The sequence below is a fragment of the Ciconia boyciana genome, chromosome 1, assembly GCF_034638445.1.
Source record: "Ciconia boyciana chromosome 1, ASM3463844v1, whole genome shotgun sequence".
NCBI lineage: Eukaryota > Metazoa > Chordata > Aves > Ciconiiformes > Ciconiidae > Ciconia > Ciconia boyciana.
In genome coordinates, this window is record NC_132934.1 from 116,950,765 (window position 1) to 116,963,700 (window position 12,936).

Consider the following 12,936-nt stretch of genomic DNA (forward strand, 5'->3'; position numbering starts at 1 on the left):
TGTGGCTTCACGGAATAGCTGGGAGAAGTATAACTGTCCATAGCATGGGGTTTACTACAGACCAAAATCTTTGGGGATCAGTAATAGTTTGCCTCTTCCTAACACAAGAAGGGAAGAGGAAATAAAAGAGAAAGTGAGTGAGAAAAAGGAATTGCATAGGGATCTCTCCAATTTCCTCAGAAAGCCATTGGGATACAATGAAAAATAAGCATCAGTCCTAGGAGACAACACAAGGGAATATGAAACTGTAGATCTGAAGGAAACAGAGAACAGCTGTGTCAGGATATGAGAGAGAGAATAGGCATCTGGTCTGCGAGTGCAGGATTCATGGATTTTCCCACTCTGCAAAAAATTAATACACTTAACGGCACGTCTGAGCCCAGTGGCATGGATATGAAGAGGTTATGTGGTTCCTGGAGAAACAAAGCCCATTTGGCATAACCAAAAAGTTACAGGAGGTCTATACTTTCTTCATGATGTCTTGGTTTTGTTTTTCTAAAAAGGGCACATGGCTTGGCTTCTTGCGTGTGCTGCTACTCACTGAATAAACCCTGTTCAGATACTAGAGTTTGAATGTGGTTTTACGCTGAATTATCTGCTGAGTACCTGTGTCCTTTCTCTGGCTCAAGTGGAACCAAGCTCTTGCTTAATTTGACCCTCAGACTCAGCAGACAGTGAGAGTTAGGTTCAATAAGATGGTTATGATCCACATTATGATCCATGAGGTATGGCTATGAGGGAAAAAATTAAACAAGACAATTTTCTTAGGAAAGCACACGTTAATAGAGCAGTTCATGGAAAACCTGACTGACATCTTCATCACTGATGCCTGCTTTGATTGCCATACTATCCCGAAAGCATTTTCACTTTTAACTTAAGCATTTTCTTATTGAAGGCTTAATCCTTCATCTGTCATTAAAGCCAGTGAAAACAAATAGCAGCAGGCTGATTAGTTCTCCAGTATAAGTATGCTGTCTGTTCAGCAGCCAGTTGACTTTTAGCATTACTCAATTAGATTGAGTTGTAAGTGACAGTTCTTACTTTGACCTGTCAGCTCAGGCTTCAGTTTGCATGAAACTTGTAGGGACTTTATTTCTTTGAGCCCCGTACCCCTCAGGTTTGAAACTGGCCATTAAGCTTAAAAGTTGTTGAGTTGAATAAGGGAATGGCAGATTGACAGAGATCATGATCTCATAAGCTTCATCTCCTTTAGAAATGGTCACCTGAAAACTCTCAAGGACTGATTCTAAGAAACGCAACAGCTCTGGATGCTCTGAAACCAAACTAGACATTTGGAAATGTAAAGGTTTTTTTATGGTCACTAGCTTATCAGTGAAACTAGATTACCACTAGTTTTTCCGAGTGAACATCAAAAAGGTTTAGATAATATAAAAAATATGGTGATTATACAAAAATTATTTTCCTTGCAAACCAGCTTTTCATGCCATCTCCCACAGTACAAGCGAACGGATGAAGTTAGTAGGATAGCAGTCACTTGTAAAGAGTATGAGTGTTGAGAGGAATAGTGGAAAAAGGCACACTGAAAAAACCAAGCAGCGGAGGGAAATTAAGTCAAATTAGTGACTATGCAAGAAAGCATATATTAAGCAAGTATGGATTTTTATGTGTATCTGCTGAGTGAAGCTGTTACACTCATTTCTGAACTGTGAGTAGAATAAACAATGCTTCTGCCTAAGGGTATTTCTTACTGATAAAAGACTGTAAGACTAAGTCTGGCTAGAATAACTCAAACAGTATGCTTACAAGACACTTGGATGAAAATGAATAAAATGATGGGGCAAGAAACATGGCGTTGTGAATTTTAGAAACAGTGTCTTTCCTAGATAACATTTTGCCCTCTGTCACGATTACTAATTCTAAAAAAGAGCTACCACAGAAAGAACTTGCAGACAACTGAGATAAGAGACTAAAGAGAATTACGAGAGGCAGATCTTTGCTTCTGTGAATGGAGCCAAATAGGCATTGTCATATCCACACACACAGCCCGGCTCTGAAAGCAGTGATTATGCAGTAGCCCTGAACAGCACGGTCTGTGGTGTAGCTGCCTCTAAAGACCAGTGGAGGGTATGGCACAGGGGATGGGGGAGGAAACTTAGGGGTTAATTTCTCTTCAATACTTCCTTCACAAACCAATGGAGAAAATATTGCTGGAGAAGTACTGCCGCTGGATCCCAAATACCAATAAATATCAGATTGATGCTTCTAATGGTGTTTGTAGTAGAGTTTATCAACAATTCTGTTATCACAGCATGACATCTCTTCCTTCAAACTTGCTGATCTTGCTTGTGTATTTTTAATGACTGTTGGCACAATTCTTCATAAAACTACAGGAGCTGATGTAGATTTACCGAATGGATTAGCCTTCTGGGACTCCCACAACAATATGTGTGCTATTTCAATCTATTTTGATCTAAAATGGATTTGTACATCTTTAAAATGAGCTAGCAAATTGCTGTGCTAATTAAGCTAGATTGAACGATGCACAGGAACTAATATTACTAAATCTGTATATGAAGGCCCGATTCTGAGAATCCTCGTAGGCTGTGTGCTACTCAGCTTCAGGCTCTAAAAATACTACATTGCAAAGCTGCTCTCTTGCCAAAAAGACATTACATCAGTCAAAGCTGAGATTGCATTTAATACGTGCTAGGCATTAGACTCACAGCTTGAAATGCTGTTCTCCTTGATGCTTCCATATAGTGAGGTTCATGCCCGTGCAGTGAGGCTGGACAGAATATATACATTTCTTTTTTACGCTAATGCTGACAACTGAGAAAGGGCCTTAAGGCCTTGTGTTAGCGTTCTCCACCATGAAGAATGAATCCAGCAAATCTGAGTGCCCTGTACTGTCTTGTGCCATACGTGGGAGACGTAACACATCTCTTGGCTGACCGCTTCCAGGCTTTTTGGTAGTCATATGTTTTTTAAACTGAAACTTTCTAAGTTCCCAGTTTCTCAGTGTTTTTAAGAGAAAAAACCCCTCTTTCTGGATATTCGTACCTTCAGGTTCATTGCTACCATTATTGTTGCTATTCAAAGCAATAATGCCAGGAGCAAATGCTGAGTATAAAAACTATAACCTTTCAGAGCTCTGTTTCACACAAAGAGGTATCTGTTTACAACCTTTACTTTCTTAGGCCAGTTATTTTTGTCTGTCATTGTTATTACAGTTTGTCAGTCCTCCTTTGCAACAAGAAGTGATTAGTAAGGCTTAAAGCTTTGTTCAGCTGCTCAGCATCAGTGTTTTGTGTGTTTTTCTGGTGCTATGTTTTTCTAGTTAAAGTTCTTTGTCAACACAGTGGATGCTGTGACTAATTTGGCTAATTCTGGAAGAAAAGATTACGCTTGGATTCTGCATTGGTGTTTTGAGTCTCAGTAAAAAGTTACAATGAGTGAGTAATCTGGGTTATGCAGACAGTTGGGTGGGATGATACCTTCTGTCCTTCAAATCAATGGGATCTGTTTATTGCCATATGATTCAGGCTTAACTTCTGAGCTAGTCTGTAACATTTTGTACATGATTTTGTATGCAGAGCACCCCATACATTGCTTATGAATGTGTCTTGGATAAATGGGAAAGCTCCTAGTGGGGCTTTCACACAGAGGCGTAGAGATGTTATTGGAACACTGCAGTATTGCCAAGTTTTTCTAATTTAGACAATTCTCACAGTAGCTGACTTTTTAAAATAAAGTTTCATATTGTTTTAAAGAAGAGTGACATTTGTTATTTTTGAAAAAAGGAGGAAATCTATAGTCCTCCTCACTGCAGAATCACGCTTGAAAAAGTGACTGCCGTAGCTAAACACCACCTCCCCCTCCATCACCCAACGACCCAGAAAACAAAGAGAAAAAACCCAACATTAGGTTTAAAACATTAAGTCATCTAAGGATTTTTATAGGGTCTGCTTAAGATTCTGTTTGCTCAGGGTAAGAAACCCCGTAACTCACGAGTCTTCTGGTTTCCCAGTCCAGGCGCACACACAGCCACGACCTCACTCCAGGCACGCTGGGGCGAGCCGTTGTTGTGCTCCAGCCTTCCCTGTGCCCTGCTTTCCAGGGGAAGGGAATCTCCTCGTGTGGTGGCCGGAGAGAAGCTAGCAAGTACTTCCCTAGCACGCAGGGGACCAGGACTTAGAGGTGTGTTGTAGTCCAGGCGCAGCCTCTAGCTCCCATATTAGATACTTAAAAAAAAAAAGTTTTCTCAGAATTCACAGCTAACAGATACTGATTAGTTAAACAAATACAAACCAGAGATTCTGAACAACAAATAGTGCCCTGAAGTGCCTGTAGCCCAGGCAATGTGCTGGGCTGGTGCCTGAAAGTGACACAATCCTGCTGTCCGATTTGGTCGGTGACACAACCCTGCTGTCTATTTTGGATGACCTGATTTAATTGTGCCAGTTGAGAGAAATGCAGAAAAGGAAGCGTGCCTCAGAAGGGGTGACAGACCCATTCAACTGTTACAATGCCCTCTCTCCTGACAATCACTGCTGTTATTAATTGTAGAGATAAGAACATATTTTTCCCCTAACATTACATTGTCGTTCAGCTAAATTTGTTGCCTCGAGGGAAATGTGTTTCTGTACAGAATTTGGGAAACAATATAGGGAGACTCATGGTCTCAAGAAGATGAAGCTTTGTAGCAGGGTGACTACATGGCCACGCTGCCCAGGGAAGGAGGGAAAGCAACTGGAAACTGCTCCCTCCTGTGCAAGCACCGCTGTGGGACTGAGGTGAGAGGCGGCAGCTGCTGAGAAAACTTTATTCCCTTGCTGAGCGCAGGGCAGGCAGCGCCCCGGTACGTGAAGAGGGCCAGCATGAGGAGGGGAAAGAAGCTGGAGTTTTTCAGGGAAGAGCCAGAGGAAATGATGACTTTTCGAGTGGGAATTCTTTCTCAGCATGGGCTGTGAGCTGCCCAGTCAGCAACTGCTCTTCACAAAGGGCTGACTGCTCCACCTGTGCCTACATAGTCTGTGTATAGTAATAAAAAAGGCAGGTTTATGTGGTGTGCCATGAGACCAGCAATTTAGATACTAGTACGTCACCACTTCTCTTATCAGAGAACATTAGGTTTCAGCCAATTTCCATTACTATTTTTATCCTTTATTGTGTGCAAATACACAAGGATTTTAATAACAGCAGAGTAACTTTAAATGCCGCTTGGAAGGCCGGAGAGCATGTTGTCTTATTTTCACCAGTCCATCTAACGCTATTTTTACAAATGAACCATATTGCTTATACAGAATCAGAGCAAGTTTTTTATAAAGGCATTTTTTTAAAGGATTGAATAGTTGCAATTGTTCGAGAAAGGTGCTTAGATACTGGGTTAGGAATTTGCAGGATCAAAGTAGCAGTTAAGATGCCAGGGAACTCATCCAAATCACAACATAGCTGATATTCTTTAGGGAATACTGGGCTGTTTTGTATACAGCACTCTTGGCTCCAAGTAACTTAAAACCTGAAGAACTGAAATGATTACAAATATCGGGCTAAATCTTTCAAGGTGTTGAGTGCCCACAGCTCAGGTTGGGCTGAATACTCTTTTACACTGTGGCCCCTTATGCTATGATGGCAATGTCAAAGGCAGTCAGCAGCAGTAAATGCCGCTGGAGGCCCCTTTACAGTATCAGACCGTAGCAAAGTCACTTGGGTGCAATTGGGCATTCGGCCCATTTTCCCGGCAATACTCAGCACCTTTCAGGAGCAGGCTGACAGAGGAGTGGCTCTGGCAGGAAAGCTCAATTATTTGTGATCTCAATTACACCGCAAATGTAGGGGATGGATTTGTTGCGGGTCTTTTTTTTTTAACCTGTGAGAAGTCATGGGGATTTCTGCTGGGCTGGTCTCTGTGAGATCTAGACTGCAAATACAGGGCATGAAATTCCCTCTGTCCTGATTTTAGTGCCAGTGCTTAGACTGAGTTCAATGAGGTGAGGAACTCACCTACATCTTTGCTGCACTGGAAGGTGCATCTAGCTGACTCCTGTCCTCTCTTGGGCTCTAGATGAGGAACAGCAAAGACAGTAGCAGAGCAAGCTTCTCCTTTCTCCGGACTTAGTAACTGATAGGGGAGCTGAATTTTCCTACCCAGTTGCACAGCTGGAGCTGGAAAAGATGCCAGACAACTGAAATATTTTATTTTCATATCATTTACTTGGAATACTTAAATTTCTATTTAAAAAAATTTAAAAAAATTCCTCGTCCTTGGTGAAAAGTTTAAAAAAGGGCAAAAATTGTGAAAATTAAATGGCATGAGCAAACTCTTTTTCAATATTTTCTTTGAGAAAACTAATTTTTGTTTTAATGATACAAAAAAACCTTGTCATTCTAGTTCTGATTTAGCCACCAAAACAAGAAAATATGGTTTGTTTTTTTTTCTCTGTTATACTTAACAGTAATAATGTTGCTGTCACCACAATGGTGTAAGCAAGGATTCTGAGGAGAAGATACTAGCTTTTGTCTTTAATTAGACCGATTATATGTTTGGAAAAGAGGCAAAGAATGGAAAATTATAATTTTTGAAATTAAAAAGATAGGTATGTAATCATGGTCTCAGTTTTAAAACTTCTACAAATCTTTTCTCAAATAAATCAGTGGAAACTCTTAGTGCTTTCTCATTACTTAATGTTGGGTTTGGAGAATTTTGTTTGGGTTTTTTGATGTGAATGTGGATGAACTTGGTGTTCTAGAAGTTGGGAATTTGTTTTAGAGAGAATTATACAGAATTTAATGCATGCATAAGAATAAGGAAGCTATTCAAATATAGTTATTGTATGCACATTAATAAAATGTTTGACCAATAGTGGAAGAATTAGAAAACAGATTTGCTTTGATTGTAGTATATTGGTTTGTCATAAAACTCATGGGGAAAAAAGTGGTTTTGGGTCTAATTTCCATGTGTTTAAGGATGAGGGATGTGGAAGGATATTGCTTCATTTGTAGACTGGTATTTTGTATCCTTTATCTCTCCTGTCCCTCACGCCTCTTCTTCCCCTTCACCCACAAACCTTTTCTGCTTAAAGATAGATTTCAATCAAGTGTGACAGAGTGGTAGAGATATCAAAGCTTCATAAGTATAGGTGAGGAAAGTCTTTGAATTAAATTACCCGTAACCGTTTCCCATCACAATGGCTAATTTGTAATGGTCAAAGGTGGCAGCCTCCATGTTTCCATTAAAGTATTCTGCAGAACAGAGAGAAGGGCAGTAGGAGATTAAATTTATAAATATTTGTGGTGATAACAGAAATCTTGGCTAAAGAGACAATACATGATGAAATACAAATCAGAAAAACAGCTGTCATTGGCTCTGCTGCTCATGGACTTACTTATTAGAAGGTGCAAACAGATGGTACAGGTGGACAGCTGCATACAGATCCTACCTCTCCCTCTCCCGGTAACACTGTCAAACTCTCTAGGAAATACAAAATTCTATATATCTTACTTCTGGGTTTATGTCCAGCACTTATGGACCACCTTTCCTCTGTTATCCTAGCATCTGATTCAGTGATACAGAGAGAATCACTTTTACTATAATTTGTGTGAAGCACAACTGCCTAGGAGCCAGGACTGCAAAGCATCCGTTTAGGACGCGGTGTAAGGAATACCTTAGCCACCTGGAATGCAAGAGTCTAGCTTGCAAAACCAACTAATAGCCCTTCCGACTTCTGCAAACACTCCCTGGGATTGTTAGCAACCATGACTGGCAAGGGCCTGAGCCTATTTATTGTGTGTGAAATGACATGTCCAACATAGTGCCGCTGCTGGAGTGCTGGTAGGGCTCTGACTCACTGCCACGCGACCTCCTGTTTTCCAGACCTGAGCGTTACTAGCATGTAAAGGTTGACCCATTCACAGAACCATGTGGTGTGGCAGCGGGCCATACGTATAACCTTGACTACAGTGCCCTTTCCAGAGACTGATTGTGGTTTTCTTATTATCTAACAAGCTTGTCATTTCCTGTACTAGTTGTAACAGAGCTGAATATTTTCTAGGTTACCTAACCAAACTTCTGCAAAATCATACTGCCTATGCCTGTGATGGGGAACATTTGAGTCTGCACTGTCCTCGGCATTCAACAATAAGTGTTCAGTCAGCATTTTACGGACAAGACTACCACATGTGTAGTACTCAGGAGCCTGAAACCAGGATGACAGAACCCATAAACTGTGTGGCACCCACCTCTTTGCAGGTATCGCACGTTGTAAAGGTTCTTAATGCACAGAATGTTTTTGACGGTTTCCATGCAGTGAGCTATGCTGTGTGAAAATGGCAAGTGTTCACAACGTTGAATGAAATGACACCATGTCTATGTCAGTTTACCATCAAAAGTATTACAACTGAAAGGATTTGTCTGGCCAGCAGGATATTACCAGAGGATTGTGAAAGCTTTGTAGATTGCCTTCTATTTTGATGAGCCTTGCTTTGGAAACCCCATTCTCAAAGTTCCCTAAAATAATCAATTCCCTTCTAATCAAGGGCTGGTCATGGCTGAGCAGACCAGTCTTAATCCATCACACAGGCCCTCCTTGTCCACATGAGAGGATACAAACATTGGACAGAGGTGCATTACAAATCCACTGAGTAAGATGGCATTATGGTTGGCGTTTGGCTTGTTCCATGCCTATCTTCACTCACTGAAAAAGCACCGTGACAGCTAAGCAGCAGATCCTAAGCAGTTCTGCAGATACCTGAATTTCCGTGAATACATGATTTGTATCAGCCATACCCTATGTTTTGTTTGCTGGGCCCACTTAAATATAGCTTAAAATGATTTATACTTCATAAATTATTACTTTCTTCTGTGGAGAGTTTTGTAACAAGGCTTAGAAGGTCTGACTTACACTTCTGTCAAAGGCTTGTTTCATCATAGTGAAAATGCCCAGTGTTAGGCCAAATTCAGTAAATCATTGCAAAAATGAGTAGTCAATGGAATCGGAACATGTTCTGTTGGTGAAGCTGTTGTAAATGCTCTACTGAAGCTTTGATGAAGCTTGCAACATTTGTGCTTGCAGCCGACACATTGCTTCTTGACAAAAGGGAATGTCTGTTCCCACCACTAGTGAGTTGAAGAGTTTTACGGAGTGGTTTGGCGGTAATATCCTCTCTCCAGAAATGATATTAGGGCAGTTTTATAAGTGTGGCTTGCCCATGCTGTACTGCAACTTCTAAAGACATTCCAGACATGACCTATGGGCCATGTGAAAGTACATCTCTCCACCAAAAACAGTAGGCCAGATGCATCCTTGATGTCATTTTACTGACTACAGCGAAGTGACACCAGTGATTATTTTGGGCTTGTGAATGCCTTTGTGAGATCTCCATGGGCAGTGTTTTCCCTTGAATATAATAAACACAGCATGGGATAACTGTTGTATAAACTATCATCATCATTCCGCCACTGTCACTGATCAAAGGCATGAAAGCATTTTGACGAGGCCACGAACGTGAGAGATACGAATGCTCTGCATCTCAGGGAGTTCCTGGTTCTGTCAAGGAGAAGAGACACATCCTGTAAACGGATTTCTTAGAAAAGAGCACCAGTGATCTCATCCCTCCTCCCCTTCCCTTTGGAACCGCATCTGCAGTCTGCATAATTGCGCATGATGCTACCCTGCAGCCGGGAGGAAGCATAACAGGCATTTTTTACAGTGACCTCCTATTAAAAGGATCACTGCAAAGTTAGATCTGTCTCGAGATATTAACAGCCCAGTGCTATCTCATTATGAGTATCATTGTTTGCTTTTGTGGTTGTGTTTTTGCACAGCAACATGATAGAAAATGCAACTGCTGTTTGCGTTAAATAGGAGAAAATACAAACAGATGCACAGGAGATGATTCAGCTCAGGTGCAAACAGAAGGTGACTCAGTAGGGGACAGCTATCTCCACTTACTAAAGATGTAACTCTATTTCACTGGCCTGTTCCAGAACCATCCCAATTAAGGAAGAGTTATTTCTTTGACTTGCAACTCTGTAAAAGAAGAATTGACTGATAAAATTAAGTCTGCTGTGCTTTTCCTTCCCTTTTAAACTCTTTAGAGTGCACTTAATGCTCAAAAAGTGTTGGATGCAAGTCCTCTTCTTCTACCGACGGGAACAAAAAGGCAAGAGTGTTATAGGATCACTGCAATGTGTTGCCAATGTGTATCATTTCTGCTTGGGAGGGATGGCTTCCAGGGATCACAGGAGAGATTCAGCCACTGCCAAGTCTCTCAGCCTGGAAACAAAAGTGCAGCTTGTGCTATCACAGTGGTAAATTTGTGATTTGGCCTCTTGGTATGACTGAGACCCCTTCTGATGAGAAACAAGGCAAAAATTCCCATAGAATTCATGGGATTACCTAAAATTATCAGAGAGCGGTATCTTACAGTTACTCCTGTTAAGAGTGGGGTGACCTGGAGACAACACCCTCCTTATCGCAGCTTGCTATGATTTTAAACATCAAGAATCCTGGGCACAACAACACAGACTATCCAAAAATAGTGTGTATAAAGCCCTCTCTAAACTGGGCTTGGAAGGTGAATAAGAATTTCCTAAGTACACTGCTGCATTTAAACTGGGGGTTTTTTAGGTGCTTTGGCTTGTGACTGTGTTAAAAACTGGACTCAGACTCATCTTGGGCAATGTCTTCATATTTTCTATAGCTACAGCTCTGAAACCACTGATGAAGTGGGAATGCCAATGTGAGCACTAGGAGTACTCAGTCCTTTTGCTGGACTTGGAGGAGGTCCACATGACCCATTGCATATAACACTTCTGACTTTTTTATTGTCCTCCTTGTGTTGCCACTCACAGTGAAGCAGCACAGTAAGAACCGCGATATATTGCTGGGCCAAAAAATCTGGGGTAGATATGACCTTAGAAGAACATTTAAAAAAAAAAAAAAAAGCAGGCTTAGGATAGGCAGGCACATCTGTGCTATCTCATCAAACCAATTCTGAAATTTGTTCAAGTGGCAAGTCAAGTAAATATCTGATAATGTGTGTAACTGCAAGCAAGAAGTAAGTGCCCCTTAAGCGGGAGGTCCTACATATGGCTTAAAGGTAGGGTTGTGCTTAAGTGTCACTAAGCCCACCAAGTCATTAGTTAGAACTCTTTCAAGTGAAGATATTACAGAGCATGATCAGGTGAACTTAAGTAGATTGAGATGAAATGGTTAAAAAGACATCTATTTGAATTACCATGCTTCACCTGGACGTTGCACTCCCATAAATGCCATCAGGAGTCTGTGAGTGCCTCAGGCATGTCACGCTGGGGGCTGAGCGTGCTCCCACTTGCTCTGGGCACTGGATGGAGTCCCAAGCACCGCTGAGGCTGTGGTGGCACACAGCAAGATCTGGCCGACTGGCTGGGGGCAGAGGGAAAAGTGACAAACAACAGCAAATTGGTAACATCCTAAGTTGCCATGGGCATCACTGTGATGAATGTGTTCCCATAAACTTGGCCATAACTCAAAAGTCCAGTAGAGATGTGGCTTAAATCCAGTGATACAGATGTTTCTTATATGTTTATAGCCAAAAGATTGTGAAGGAATGATTTCTGTCCTGTATAGAACAAAGTACAACTAAGTGTTCTCATTGCTGTATAGCTTCATACCTTGTTTTCAAGCCTATGCTTTTTGCCCGTTGTTCTAGAAAGTACTGGATGAATGCCAAAACCTGAGATCCTGCCAACTCCTTGTCAATAGTCGGGTTTTTGGACCTGATCTGTGTCCAGGGACCACTAAATTCCTCCTTGTCTCCTTTAAATGCAAACCTAGTAAGTAATCCACATCAGGCAAATGTGTCTTTATGTGTGTTTTGTTGTTTGTTTTGGTTAAAATGCCACTGCACAAGGCTTTGCATAAATCCATGTGAAGTTTTGAGACTCTTAGATTAATAGCAAATTGGTTTTTTCTGCTTTACCTTAGCTCTCCATTGTGTTTACAACTTCAGTGTGCTTGCTGCCAATTTAATGACCAGTGTAGTTTGGCAGTCAGATGTCAGACATCAGACTAGAAAGGAAGAATGTTTTGGAAATGATTTTTGAAGAGATGGCAATGATAATGCCGTATTAGAAAGATAGAGCTGAACAGCAAAAACAGATGCTTGGGCTAAGGCTCCAAATGATGAAGATAACATAATAAGGAATATGCAAAAACACTTAAGGAGGTAGGACAGGACCAAAGCTTTCAAAGATCCTCTGTTACTACCTCCCATTTATAGAAAAATGGCTGGAGGATACACATGTGTGGCTAACTGTATTACAGAATTTCATTGTAGAGTCACCTGTATTCTATGCAGTTAATTGGTATTGATATGTAAAGGGCCAAATCCTTCCTCAAAGGGAATGCACTTTGTAAACATGAGAAAAGTGTAAGAAAGATTAAGACAATCATCATGATGTTTCATTTACTGGTGTTTTTTAATTGTTTTTCTTGTTGCTATTGTATATGAGAACAAGCCCCAGTAGCCCAGGGGCTCAGCTTTTTTTGGCAGCTAATCCCCAGTGTAGCTGAAATGGGTCCCAAAGAAAATAGTTGAATGATGATTTATGTGTAAGTTCACCAGCCAACTCAGAAATACCACCCCACAACTAAAGGAGAAAGCACAAAAGAGATTTTCTTTAATCAGAGCATTAAGATAGACATCATTGGTGGAATAGGAACAGGGGTGGCAAACAAACTGATGGGCCAATTTATGCAGAGCATTGAAGTCAGAGCAGAGATACGGGAATGGAGTAGGCAGGTGTTGTCTTTGCCAAAGCACTGACACAAGAACTCCCAGGGAGATTTACCGGGCCAATCATCAGGCAAAAAAAAAAAGTCTGAAATTTATCATTTTTATGATCTGTTTTATTATCTTATAGTTGAAAGATTTTTTTGTACATATTACAATTACTGCATTATTAATAGTAGATGGATTTGAACATTATAGCTG

At 41.0% G+C, this 12,936-nt stretch overlaps 1 protein-coding gene across 4 annotated transcripts in view; it reads left to right on the forward strand.

The window, feature by feature from the left end:
• Positions 1–12,936, forward strand: part of EVA1C (eva-1 homolog C) — a 42,017-nt gene that overhangs the window by 7,756 nt on the left and 21,325 nt on the right. For 3 of the 4 annotated variants that reach the window (XM_072851903.1, XM_072851894.1, XM_072851913.1), the window contains exons 2-3: positions 8,013–8,209; positions 11,653–11,776. The exons of the other annotated variant lie outside the window; for it this stretch is intronic. In XM_072851903.1, the coding sequence (XP_072708004.1) occupies positions 8,013–8,209; positions 11,653–11,776 (321 nt within the window). The remainder of the gene's footprint in view (positions 1–8,012; positions 8,210–11,652; positions 11,777–12,936) is intronic. 4 annotated transcript variants of the gene reach the window in all.